General features: G+C 42.1%; 1 protein-coding gene across 1 annotated transcript; it reads right to left on the reverse strand.

Annotated features, from left to right (window-relative positions):
• Positions 1 to 664: 664 nt before the first annotated feature.
• LOC127295558 (probable NADH dehydrogenase [ubiquinone] 1 alpha subcomplex subunit 5, mitochondrial) lies at positions 665 to 4,140 on the reverse strand. The gene is made up of 2 exons (XM_051325525.2): positions 3,711 to 4,140; positions 665 to 1,089 (listed from the first exon to the last, which is right to left on the reverse strand). The coding sequence occupies exons 1-2, from the start codon at positions 4,045 to 4,047 to the stop codon at positions 905 to 907; spliced, it is 522 nt and encodes a 173-aa protein (XP_051181485.1). The 5' UTR covers positions 4,048 to 4,140; the 3' UTR covers positions 665 to 904.
• Positions 4,141 to 15,103: the final 10,963 nt, after the last annotated feature.

Here is a 15,103-nt window from a genome sequence, read left to right on the forward strand (position 1 = left end):
CAAACATCTCCGCCCCCTGCCAAAGTCTGTGGTAGGTTGATTTTGCTGAATGTAGTCTTGTCCGTGAGCAAGACCATGTGAAGCTATCAGCCTGATCTAAGGCAGACCATAGTCTGATCAAATCCATGGCATCGTAGTTGTCCTCTGCCATGTCCATCAGCCAGCGATTACTGACCTCGATCTTCACAATTCTGTCGAAAACCTCTCTAGCCTGCGTGTCCTTGAGCATTGGCAAGCCCTGCCAGGTTCATTAACAATAACCACATTGCCCGGCAAATGCAACAAATACTGATTCATTGTCTAATAGATCTATTACATAATTTCCTTAATTTTGCTCCAGTGTTGACTATACCATTACATGAGTTTTCTTTTAGGGAACATTGCATTATTTTTGACTTGATCTGGCTTTACTTCATGATGATGAACACCCTTTTTTCTTAAATAGTTATAATTCTTGAAAAAGAAATTAGTGTATGCAGAGAAAAAATACTGTACCATTACAAGTTTACTACCTAAAGGAACAACTGCTAAATATCTATAGAACCGGTGGTTCTAAAATGCTGAAGTAATTTCCAATATAGGTTCCAGGCAAACACCAGTCACTGTCACCAAGGGAGTGCTGGGTTCTATAGAACATGAAATGGTAATAAAAAACCAACTAGCATTTGAGCTTTTAATCTTTCATCAACATCAATTAACAGAAAACAATAAACAATGTTCGCAGTAATTAACTCATCAGACAAGCTTTACTGTGTTGAAGTGATGCGTTAAAAACGCATTCACATTCACATTGACAAACAAATTTATTCTGCTTGCTACATCAAGCATATTGCAGTCAAACGACACATGAAACTAGTCTCACTACACACTGCAAAAGGTGCATGCATCTCAGAGAGCTCAAGTTTCATGACTTCACTTGTGGAGGAGAATCACCCTTCAGAGCTGGATCTGCTTTCATGGCATCTAGTGCCTTGAAGAACTCCTCAGGAAGTGCAACAGGCTTGTGCTGAGGAACATGCTTGGGAATAGGTGTGTCATCTTCAATAACCTCACATTCGTAGTCATCAGGAACGCCCCAGGGATCCCACTCTGCCATGCATTGCGACATAGTAATTAAACGAACTGATAATGAAAGTTTTTGTATCAACTGGAGATTCGCATAGTGTACATAATTGCCTAAAGCATCTCACGGTACTAAAAAAAACAGCAATCAACAAAAGCATCAATGAAGTGCATCCACGGTGAGTAACTTCGCAAATCAGTGATTAGCGAGAAAATGTTTCAGTTCTTGCATTCAACAAAACATCTTACATAACCAACCAACAGGTTGCTTTTCAATTTATCACACTGAAAGAAACAGTTCTTTTACTGTGTTAGGTATGAAGCATATAAGGTGACAGTCCCCCAGATTAAAGATTCACAAGTATGATGTTTGCTCTAAACATCAAATACACTAAAACGGAATATCATCTGTTACTCCCTCCGATCAGAAAAGATCGACGCGGAGCTAACACAACCCTAGTATATAAGTAGGCACACTCCCGCGTCGATTAAAACCGATCGGAGGTAGTACACCTCATGGATATCTATCTGCCATCTAGTTTGCGCAGTGTGATCTGATCACTCCCACAGACAAAACGAACTAGCATAAGACAAGCAATCATATGTGTACAAGATAGGAATTCCTAAATTCAGAGAAGGTAACTCGGACCTAAGAAAATTCGGTGCCATAAAGAGCTTAATGCATCTAGTCAGCCTATCTCACTTGCTAAAGCCCCCATAATATAAGGGCCTGGCAATACACCCTAATAAACCCATGCATAAGGGCCTTGCTTCCGCAACACTGCTCACCACCTGGATGATGCGCAACAACTGTGGATTCAATGACGCAAAACCAGCAATCAACACCCTGGTCTCGCGCAGAACAGAGGAAGCCAAGCTTTGGGCCAGAGCTGGCATCACCGAACTTAGGGTAGCTCTGCCGATGATCTGGGACAACACTAACTGCATATCTGTTGTAATATCTTCCTCTTAGAGCATGGCCAATGCAGAGGTGCTTAAAAATCTGTGGGTTCATGTCAGTTGCCAAAATGCAGCTAGCGCCCACCGCCTGAGAGCCCTGATTTTTACAGGTATTGTGTAACTGTCCCGCTCCAGTTTTTGCGCTTACACTAGAAAAACAGCCAGGAACGATGGTGCAACTACCAAAACGGCCAGTATTTTACTCCTAGCGTCGGCGAATTAGTGCCGCATTGTGGATGATCTTAGAGCACCCACAATCCGTTGGTGCTAATTGAGACGCTAATTGAGTTAGTTCCTGGAAACACTAAGCACCGGCAGCCAGCTAACTCTGATTTCCATGTATTGTCCAAGCGTCGGTGGCTTATGTATGCGTCGATGCAATGAAAACGGCCGGGAACTATGCAAAACAGATGTGATTAAATCCCTGGCGCCCGTGGGTGCTCTTAGGAGGCTTGAAAGAAACAGTAACTTCTAATTGAAATAAAACGCAAAGACCCATTGCGTTTTTTCGACAAAAAAAGCGCCCATGAAGTTGGTCAAATGGAATTATGGCAGAACAACTATCTCCCTGTAAGGGAATAATAACTCGGTATGTGGACCTCTTTCTTACGAAAACTACAAGTTGAGGTGCTTCTGGATAATTTGATGTCTTATTTTTCAATGGTAACGACATCAGATTCCTCCCTTCCTGTGCCATCACTCCAAAACAATTGGAGCAAATATGCGAACAGCAGGCGACAACAAGTTCAGAGTCGACCCAACAACATAGCCAGATTTCAGACTCATTTCAATATTAGGCTTAGCTAGACAAAATCAGGCGTATACAGTAATCACAATTTCTTTGCATAGTATCTCAGTTTAAAATGGGATGGAGATGCACTTAACCTAAATTCGACAAAGCAAATGCATTACTTCAATGTACTGTTCTAATGACTAATGAGAGGACACTAGTAAGAAAACTAAGCATTTCCTGATGTGGCACCCGTTGAGCTCCCGAACTGGATTCAAGATCAATCAATTTTTCCAGTATAGCAATCCACCGTGAGACCAGAAGTATGGCAAAATTAGGATGCAGCAGTTGACATTCAGGCTTGTATAGACCAATGCTGGTCATGGACATCAACAAAATTTCATACAAAGCTTAATCTGCTGACAAAGGTTGTCAATCCATTATACTTAAACAACAAACATTACCTACAGATATGCAACCTTAACCATTTGCACTAAATGAACACCTGTAAGGACATTTCTCAAAAGGAACAGGCAGCAGGCAACTCATGAAAGCATTTCCCCGTATTCAAGAGCAGACATCACTGGCACCAAATGGGCAAACAGCCTAGTAGCAGTTTCAGGCATTTGTCCTACCAGCGTAATCCGCTATAAGCTATAGCTCATCCCAAAATTACTAGACACTAACCAGTGCTAACTGAGGGAGTAGAAACTCGTACCAATTGCTATATAAATGTACTAATGCACGAATCGGTAAATCGCCTATCAGGTCAAACGTATAAGTTGAATGGAACAGAACTGTAGCAGGTAGCCCCTCACATCGAATACCCTAATTATTCCACATAGATCAGACCTCCATATCAAATAAACCCAACTAATCGAGGCAAAACAGGGGGTGATCGTAGAGGGAAACGGGAGCTGACATGGGGGTGGTTCGCAGAGAGAGGGGGGCTACGAACCGATCATCTTGCCGATGAGCTTGAGCTCGTCCTGGGCCTCCTCGATGAGCTCCTCGACCTGGCCGCAGCCGATGCGGTCCTCGATGCGCTTCCAGTCCTCCTCCTCCTGGCAGATCTGGAGGCGGTGGCGGGTGAATGACTCGACGGCCTTCCGGTAGCCCTCGTCCTCGGGGACGGCCTTGATCTCGTCGAGGGCGCGCGTGTAGAGCCCGATGAGCACCTTCCGCGCCTCGGGCTCCACGTCGAGCCCCACGATCCCCGTCGTTTGCTTCACCGCCCGCGCGGAGCGCAGGGCCGCCAGCCCGCCCCCGCCGCTGAGGATCCGCCGGAGGAACATCCCGCCGCCGTCTTCTTGTGTGCTGGTGGCGTCTCTGCCTGGTGAGGTGCGGGTGCGATTGAGGTGCGACCGTGCGCGTGTGAGGCAGCTGCAGACCCTGTGGATGGGGAAATGGAGATGGTGGCGTGGGCCACTTTCTCCTTCTTAGGCCTTGTTTGGTACAGTCCTAGAGTTTTAGTGGGGTTAGCGGGGATAATCCGCTCCAAGTTTCAAATCCCCACTTATCCCCAATACATGTTTGGTGCTAAAGTATGAGCGAGTTTAATTCCCACTTATCCCCACTTTTCCCCAAATTTTAGTGTAATTTTTTCAATCCCCAATACTCTACTCCTACCTAGTGGATTGGGGTTGGGGTTTTGTGGGGATTGGGTGACAAAAGTGATTCACCCAATACTCTAGAGTATTATCCCCACTAATCCCTACTAAAACACTAGTACCAAACAAGGCCTTAGTGGGCTGGCGTTTCAGGAGTGTATTTTTGCTTGGGCTTAGTGCGTTTCTTGAGTCTCTCCACTGTTGAATACAGCTTCGAGTTTTCGAAGCACAACGTTATCTTTACTATTATATTTCAGTTGGTCGTCATACAACGCGTTTGGTGAAAGAGATTAGGAACATCCTGACCGTTCGGTATAATCTCAAAACCTCCGCTTAAAATCCATCCGTCCAATCTACCTTTCCAATCGTCCGATCTACATTCAAGGTAAGTAGCCCCTCTTTAGCGCTAATCATATCACGACATTATTCGGTAATCAATACAGATTAATTAAGAAAGTTTTTTCCTTAATCTGTCCCAATGGTGCTGCCGGTCATGCACATGATGCTTAGACACGCTGCTGGTCATGGACGTGCTGCAGGTCGGTCGTGGTGTTGCCGATCAGGCCATCAGGGTGATGCCTGTCATGGACGTGCTGTGCAGGTTAGTCATGGTGTGCCAGACCATGGAGTATCTCACAACCATCTCTCCCCTTCCAAGCAAGACCTCCCTCGCGTGCACCTCCTTCTCTCCCAGTCTCCCCCTCTATCCAATCGCACCGTCGCCGCCTCACCATCCCCCTCGTCATCCATCCAGCCCTTCACGCATCCAGCTGGTACTTCGACACTCAGGTGCCTCCCCTCCTGGTGGCCCCAGAGCACCGCACAGATGAGGGACGCGCGTGGGACTGCGGGAGCATACGCGAACGCCGATCGGCCGCGATCGCTCGCGTGGCCAGCCGCACTACGGAAAGTAGCCGAGGCAGAGGAAGAGCGAGCCGAGGGCAGAGCAGAGATCAGGGCAGGGTAGGCAGCGGAGCTCCAGACTTGGCCCTGGTGGCCAACGGGGACGACCAAGGCGTCGCGGCGGCTGTGGCTGGCCGAAGGGGCGCAGACGGAAGGAGGTCGCCACGGCGTAGTAATCGCATCATCGAGGCACAAAATCGTTCGGTGTTGTATGGTATGCCATCAATGATTTCTGCATGGTTCAGTGTTAAACTTAAAAGAATTTTATTTGGATTATCTGGGATTAGCTGCATGTGTAGATATGTGGAGGAAGAACTAAACCATTTACAGTCCAATCTCATGATGATCGATCAAGCTTATAATGCGTACATATTGGATATATAGAGGGGCGTATCTCTCTTTTTTAGATCACATGTTTGCACGCTAAATCCCAAACCTATCACATAGCCATTTATAATCAACTGCAAACTTTATTGAAGTTTTTAGATAATCTTAATGGTTCCATCGTGTGATCAATGTTTTAGTTCAGTTTCAATATCAAATGGCATGCAGTTCAGCACATCAAAGGAGGAGGTGATTGAGAATTTGTGCATAGAGAACATCATGATGTCTTATTGATTATGTATTTGTTTATACTGCATGCCATGTCAATTAATCAATCTCTGTGATGACTTGTGTTGAGAGAGATAATGGTGTCCAATCAGAAGTAACATGAAGTGCTCATCAAGAGTGGGAGATGCGGCACAATTGTGTGGTAAGTACTTCTCTGCATAGGAAAAAAAACTCCTAACTATTTCTATTTCTCCAATTTGTTATTGGAACAATAAATTTTAACATCTTCGTACTCCCATACTCGTGAACGGAAGCTATATATGTCGGTGCCTCAAGCCCCCACACTATGGAGCTTCACTATCTCTGCTCTGCTCGTGGCGGAGCTTCTGGTCATCAAGCAAAAGGCCGACATCAAGACCTGGTGCGGGGAGAACAAGGGGATGTGCCTATGTTAACCTCAAGCACTTGTAAACGCTGTAGGGATTCGTTGCATAGAAAACAAAAAATTTCCTACCGCGAGAACGCAATCCAAGCCAAGATGCAATCTAGAAGATGGGAGCAACGAGGGGATGAACGAGACTAAACCTTGAAGATTTCCAAAACCTATAAGAGTAGGCTCTTATTGCTGCGGTAGACGATCACTTGCCGCTTGCAAAAGCGCGTAGAAGATCTTGATCACGGTGCCACGATCGGGCAGCACCTCCGTACTCGGTCACACGTTCGGTGTTGATGACGACGTCCTTCTCCCCATTCCAGCGGGCAGCGGAAGTAGTAGATCCTCCTCGGAATCCCGGCAGCACGACGGCGTGGTGGCGGTGTCGATGGAGATCTCCGGCGGAGCTTCGCTAAGCATATGCGGGAGAAGTAGTGGAGGAGGGGTGCTAGGGTTTGGGGAGAGGGGGTGCCATGGGCGCCGGCCTCAAGGGGGCAGGGGTGGTGCGGCCAAGCCATGGGCTGCCCCCTCCCTCTCCTCCTCATTATATAGGTGGAACCCCAAGGGTTTGCCAAAAGTCTTCGAATAAGACCCCAACAGAAAAACTGCCTTATGGACGAAACCTAGAGGGACAGGGACTCTCCCCTTCCCCCTTTTCTTGGCCGGCCAAGGAGGTGGAGTCCACCATGGACTCCACCCTCCCACTTGGTTGGTTGGTTAGGGTTTGTGGAATCCCTCCGGGACTCCTCCTTCCATAGTGATTTATTTCCGGATAATTCTAGAAACCACCTTCCATAAATTCACCGGATCATTTCCAAACTTGGAAAGTGACTTCCTATATATGAATCTTATTCTCCGGACCATTCCGGAACTCCTCGTGATGTCCTGGATCCCATCCGAGACTCCGAACAAAACTTCGAACTCCATTCCATATTCCATATCTACTTAAACGACATCAAACCTTAAGTGTGTCACCCAACGGTTCGCGAACTATGTAGACATGGTTGAGAACTCTCTCCGACCAATAACCAATAGCGGGATCTGGAGATCCATAATGGCTCCCACATATTCAACGATGATTTTAGTGATCGAATGAACCATTCACATACGATACTAATTCCCTTTGTCACGCGATATTTTACTTGTCCGAGGTTTGATCATCGGTATCTCTATACCTCGTTCAACCTCGTCTCATGACAAGTACTCTTTACTCGTACCGTGGTATGTGGTCTCTTATGAACCATTCATATGCTTGCAAGCTATTAGACGACATTCCACCGAGAGGGCCCAGAGTATATCTATCCGTCATCGGGATGGAGAAATCCCACTGTTGATCCATATGCCTCAACTCATACTTTCCAGATACTTAATCCCACCTTTATAACCACCCATTTACGCAGTGGCGTTTGATGTAATCAAAGAACCTTTCCGGTATAAGTGATTTACATGATCTCATGGTCATAAGGACTAGGTAACTATGTATCGAAAGCTTGTAGCAAATAACTTAATGACGTGATCTTATGCTACGCTTAAATTGGGTGTGTCCATTATATCATTCACATAATGATATAACCTTGTTATTAATAACATCCAATGTTCATGATCATGAAACGATGATCATCTATTAATCAACAAGCTAGTTATACAAGAGGCTTACTAGGGACTCCTTGTTGTTCACATAACACACATGTATCAATGTTTCGGTTAATACAATTATAGCATGGTATGTAAACATTATCATAAACACAAAGATATATTATAATAACCTTTTTATTATTGCCTCTTGGGCATATCTCCAACAGTCTCCCACTTGCACTAGAGTCAATAATCTAGTTTACATTTGTAAAGATATAACACCTTGGCCTTCCGGTGCTTTATCATGTTTTGCTACCTTTTAAACAACACTTAGTCTAATTTGAGATTGAAATTTTTATTTTCATATGTGACAAAACAAATATCGGTGCAACACTTTACAGTGATTTGTTTGTCATTTCTCCATACAAAACTATATATATATATCCTTCGTTCTTTTTAAGTACTCAAGAATATTCTTACTGTTTTTCAATGATCATCACATGAATCATTCTGGTACATGCTCATAACATTTTTAAGAGCACATGACATCTGATTGTGTACATATTATTTGTGATCTATAATCACTCATGTGTTTTTACTCATTGAGTGTCAGATACACTCAAGTCTTGTTAAAACTTCACATGATAAGAACATTTTCTTAATATTTATATATTAAACTATTTCAATATCCATTTTATGTACTTTGACTTAAACTTATTTTGTGTTTCAATCTATCTTCATAGATCTTGACACTAGATATGTTTCAGTCCATATCCTTTCATTGAAGTTAATTTCTCAATGAAACCTTTTAATCAAGTATATAATTACATCATTTATAACCAACTATATGTCATCTACATAAAGTATTATAAATATATCTCAGCGCTCCCACTTAATTTCTTGCAAATGCAAGCCTCTTCATCGTCTCTGATGAAATCAAAAACTCTTTGACTATTTCATCTGGTGAAGATTCCAACTCCGTGATACTCACTTCATCCAATTGAAATTCGTATACCTATCTAGTATTCTACGGACTAGCAAAACAATTGGTTGTATCTTGTATACACCTTTAATACACACTTCTGTTAAGTAGTGTATTTTGCCATCCTACTAGCATATCTCATAAAATAAATATGTAGTGATTACTAGAATAATCCACATACACTATAAGCATTGCTACGGAAGATCTAATCTTATCGTAGTCAACTCTTTGAACTTTGTCGTAAACAACTTTTCGACAAGTTGAGCTTCTTCAAGGATATTTCATCCAAGTCCATCAATTTCATAGATCCATTTACTTTCAAAAAGTATTCATCTATCTTGGATTTCATGGCGTATAGCCATTTTAACGGAGTTAGAGCCCATCATAACTTCTTTGTTTGTAGTTGGTTTATCATTGTTCAAAATCAATCCTTTGTCCACAAATCATTTATTTGATCACAAAGTAAACCATACCTACAAGGTTCAATATGTACTTCGATCTCCATGGCTAAAACACTTTGTAGTCATGGGAGCCATGATCGTCGTGGACGCTTCCGGAACCATTTCCGATGTTGCGCTACTCTGATCATTATGCTCAGGTTCATAAACCTTATCAAGTTCTATTGTCCTCCCACTCAAATACTTCGCTAGAAACAATTTCTCGGAAATAAGAAACATTGACAAACACTTTTGTCTTTGTCTTGTGGGAAGAATTCCCAATCAAATTTCTGGGATAACCAACAAAGACATTTATCCGATTTTGGTTGTAAACTTATTTACTTATGCTATGCATACCAAAATTTAAGAAAAGACTATCAGGGTTCATACCCATGCCATAACTCGTATGGTGTCATTTCAATGGATCATGATGATGCTCTATTCAGTGTAAAAGCGGTAGTCACAAAAGCATAATCCACAAAAATATAATGGCGTCAATATCTTATCTCATCTTTGACCCAACAAGGTTTGGATACATCTCTTGGATACTTCATCATCACTATGATACTCCAAGAAACGTGAGTTGTAGAACAATTTCATAACTCTCTTAGATGTTCGCTAAAACTCGTAATTCAAATATTTCCCAATGATCTAATCATAAATATTTGACTTTTCTATTACGATGATTTCCACTTCATGCTGAAATTTATTTGAATCCATTCAAATGTTTCAAACTTCTTCCTTATCGAATATATCCACATATATATACTCAATTCATTGTTGGAAGTTTTCATGAAGTAGAAGAATCTCCCGCGCACAACTATGCCCAGTGAGCCACATACATCATCATGTATGTTTTCACTAAGTTAGTTGCCCATTCAACTCTTGGCCTATGAACGGTATTTTACTCATTCTCTTTAGAAAAGATTTGCAAGCGCCAAACGATTCAAAAATCAAATGACTCCAAAAATCCATTTGCATGGAGTTTCTTCATGCGTTCCTTTCTAATATGACCTAAATGGCGGTTCCACAAATAAGTGGAATTCAAATCATTTTGCCTTATGGCATTTTAGCGTCAGTGTTATGTGTGTGTGTTTCACCATTAAGATTTATAATAACTTATCCATCGTACATGGAGTAATGTCATAATTTGAACAACTCATTGTTTTCATTTGACCAGAGCAAAATAACAATTATTAAGTTCTTTATTATAAATTCTAAGGGCTAGATAGAATGCCAACGATGAACATAATAACACTTTATTTTTGTTCCAGACGTGCATTCCTATCATATTTCTTGTCAGCCACTTAGGCCATTGTATTCTTGTATTGCGTTGTTTTTGTATGACACTTCATACCAACCAATATGGTACTAATACCCAAGAATTTCATTGTGTGAACTAACTAGGAATACAACCATAACATGTATATCATTTATATACAGCTGAGCTAGACTTTCTAGTCTTTTCTTTTATTTCTGCCAAAATATCTTTTGCAGTTTCTCTTTTAGCTTTCCTCATTATTCAGAAAAACACTTTAACATCATTAACTTCTAGGTTTGTTGGTCAAATACCAATAACCTTGAGGTTCTTACTTTGAAGTTGATCATCATATGACAAGTGTTTCAGATTTCACTATTAGTAGCTTTGTAATATGATGAACAATTTCACTCATAATTTTATCCATCATATCATGACGAATTTCTGAGACCATGTATGTACATGCTAGGCTCGTAAAGTTTTAACCCTGGTATTCGCATGTGCAAATCTGGCTTGCACCCGTTGTATGCACACGTAGAATCTATCACACCCGATCATCACGTGATGCTTCGAAATGACGAGTCTTAGCAACGGTGCATACTAAGGATGATAACTTCATGGATATGCGAATATTATTAGTGCCCCAATAGTTGGAGGATTGTGACGCCTGGCGTCTTCAACCTTCATACATTCCCATAAAACTTATGAGTTTATGTAGTCTCACCAAATTTATATTCTATCATCTTGCAATAAGGTCTTAGATATCACATATATCTCATACCTTGATTATTTCTGAAAACTAAATTTTCAGCTCCTTACTTTTCAAACAGATTTGAACTTCAAGTTTCATGGAGACAAGATAACTTTAGGTACTAATTGAAACCATAGCTCTTTGAATCAACAATGTGAGGTTTACTAAAAGTTTGCAATAGGACTTAATCAATTCTTGATTCTTTAACAATACGGTACCAATCCGTAAAGTTTCTTGTCAGATTTTAACATTATTTCTATCTCAATAACAAGACTAGCGCATGGTAGAAAACGGATGCCAATACTACAAAATTAATTCAAAATACTACTCAGACTATGTTTATGATAATTAGTTCATGTTTTAATCTAATTACTAATGAACTCCCACTTAATACAACATCCCTCATAGTTGTTAAGTGGTACACGATCCAAATCCACTACACCAAAACCGATCATCACGTGAGATGATGTAGCTTCAATAGTGAACATCAACATGTTGATCATATCATCCATATGACTCGTGTTCAACCTTTCGGTTTCCGTTGTCCCGAGGCCATGTCTGTACATGCTAGGCTTGTCAAGCAAACCCAAGTATTCCGCGTGTGCAACATGGCTTACACCCGTTGTATATGAACGTTGAATCTATCACATCCGATCATCACGAGATGCTTTGAAACGACGAACTTTGGCAACGGTGCATACGAGGGGAGAACACTTTATTATCTTGATATTAATGTGAGGGATCATCTTATAATGCTACCGCCGCGTTCTAAGCAAAATAAGATGCATAAAGGATTAACATCACATGCAGTTCATATGTGATATGATATGGCCCTTTAGTCTTTGCGCCTTCGATCTTCATCACCAAAGCACGGACATGATCTCCATCATCAACGGGCATGATCTCCATCATCGTCGGCGTAGCGTCAAGGTTCATGGCGCCGTCTTCATGGTTGTTCACCTCATGTAGCAACTATTACAACTAATTTGAAATACTACTCAACATGAAAATTAAAGACAACCATAAGGCTCCTGCCGGTTGCCACAATACAATAATGATCATCTCATACATATTCATCATCACATTATGGCCATATCACATCACCAAACCCCTGCAAAAACAAGTTAGACGTCTCTAATTTGGTTTGCATATTTTACGTGGTTTAGGGTTTTCGAGTAAGATCTAATCTACCTACGAACATGAAACACAACGGTGATACTAGTGTTGTCAATAGAAGAGTAAATTGAATCTTCACTATAGTAGGAGAGACAGACACTCGCAAAGCCTCTTATGCAATACAAGTTGCATGTCGAACGAGGAACAAGTCTCATGAATGCGGTCATGTAAAGTTAGTCTGAGCCGCTTCATCCCACTATGCCACAAAGATGCAAAGTACTCAAACTAAAGATAACAAGAGCATCAACGCCCACAAAACCATTATGTTCTACTCGTGCAACCATCTATGCATAGACACGGCTCTGATACCACTGTAGGGATTCGTTGCATAGAAAACAAAAATTTTCCTACCGCGAGAACGCAATCCAAGCCAAGATGCAATCTAGAAGATGGGAGCAACGAGGGGATGAACGAGACTAACCCTTGAAGATTTCCAAAACCTATAAGAGTAGGCTCTTATTGCTGCGGTAGACGATCACTTGCCGCTTGCAAAAGCGCGTAGAAGATCTTGATCACGGTGCCACGATCGGGCAGCACCTTGATGCGCGTGGTTGACGTATTGTCTTTTCGTTCGACACGCGTCCGTTGGGAACCCCAAGAGGAAGGTGTGATGCGCACAGCGGCAAGTTTACCTCAGTAGAAACCAAGGTTTATCGAACCAGTAGGAGTCAAGAAGCACGTTGAAGGTTGATGGCGGCGAGATGTAGTGCGGCGCAACACCAGGGATTCCGGTGCCAACGTGGAACCTGCACAACACAAACCAAGTACTTTGCCCCAACGAAACAGCGAGGTTGTCAATCTCACCGGCTTGCTGTAACAAAGGATTAGATGTATAGTGTGGAAGATGATTGTTTGCAGAAAAAAGTAGAACAGTATTGCAGTAGATTGTATTTCAGTATAGAGAATTGGACCGGGGTCCACAGTTCACTAGAGGTGTCTCTCCCATAAGATAAACATCATGTTGGGTGAACAAATTACAGTTGGGCAATTGACAAATAAAGAGGGCATGACCATGCACATACATATTATGATGAGTATAGTGAGATTTAATTGGGCATTACGACAAAGTACATAGACCGCTATCCAGCATGCATCTATGCCTAAAAAGTCCACCTTCAGGTTATCATCCGAACCCCCTCCAGTATTAAGTTGCTAATAACAGACAATTGCATTAAGTATTGCGCGTAATGTAATCAGTAACTACATCCTCGAACATAGCACCAATGTTTATCCCTAGTGGCAACAGCACATCCATAATCTTAGAGATTTTTGTCACTTCTCCAGATTCACGGAGACATGAACCCACTATCGAGCATAAATACTCCCTCTTGGAGTTAAGAGTAAAAACTTGGCCAGAGCCTCTACTAATAACGGAGAGCATGCAAGATCATAAACAACACATAGATATAAATTGATAATCAACATAACATAGTATTCTCTATTCATCGGATCCCAACAAACACAACATATAGAATTACAGGTAGATGATCTTGATCATGTTCGGTAGCTCACAAGACCCGACAATTAAGCACAATGAGGAGAAGACAACCATCTAGCTACTGCTATGGACCCATAGTCCAGGGGTAGACTACTCACACATCACTCCGGAGGCGACCATGGCGGCGTAGAGTCCTCCGGGAGATGATTCCCCTCTCCGGCAGGGTGCCGGAGGCGATCTTCTGAATCCCCCGAGATGGGATTGGCGGCGGCGGCGTCTCTGGAAGGTTTTCCGTATCGTGGCTCTCGGTACTGGGGGTTTCGCGACGAAGGCTTTAAGTAGGCGGAAGGGTAGGTCAGGGGGCGACGCGAGGGGCCCAGGAGACAGGGCGGCGCGCTGGCCACCTCGTGGCCCCACTCCGTTGACTCTTCGGTCTTATGGAAGCTTCGTGGCAAAATAGGACCCTGGGCGTTGATTTCGTCCAATTCCGAGAATATTTCCTTACTAGGATTTCTGAAACCAAAAACAGCAAAAAACAGCAACTGTCACTTCGGCATCTTGTTAATAGGTTAGTTCCAGAAAATGCACGAATATGACATAAAGTGTGCATAAAACATGTAGATATCATCAATAATGTGGCATGGAACATAAGAAATTATCGATACGTCGGAGACGTATCAGCATCCCCAAGCTTAGTTCCTGCTCGTCCCGAGCAGGTAAACGATAAACAAAGATAATTTCTGGAGTGACTTGCCATCATAACCTTGATCATACTATTGTAAAGCATATGTAATGAATGCAGCGATCAAAACAATGTAAATGACATGAGTAAACAAATGAATCATATAGCAAAGACTTTTCATGAATAGTACTTCAAGGCAAGCATCAATAAGTCTTGCATAAGAGTTAACTCATAAAGCAATAATTCAAAGTAAAGGTATTGAAGCAACACAAAGGAAGATTAAGTTTCAGCGGTTGCTTTCAACTTATAACATGTATATCTCATGGATATTGTCAACATAGAGTAATATAATAAGTGCAATATGCAAGTATGTAGGAATCAATGCACAGTTCACACAAGTGTTTGCTTCTTGAGGTAGAGAGATAGGTGAACTGACTCTACAATAAAAGTAAAAGAAAGGTCCTTCAAAGAGGAAAGCATCGATTGCTATATTTGTGCTAGAGCTTTGATTTTGAAAACAAGAAACAATTTTGTCAACGGTAGTAATAAAGCAT

Source organism: Lolium perenne, chromosome 4 (assembly GCF_019359855.2).
Source record: "Lolium perenne isolate Kyuss_39 chromosome 4, Kyuss_2.0, whole genome shotgun sequence".
Taxonomy (NCBI): Eukaryota; Viridiplantae; Streptophyta; class Magnoliopsida; order Poales; family Poaceae; genus Lolium; species Lolium perenne.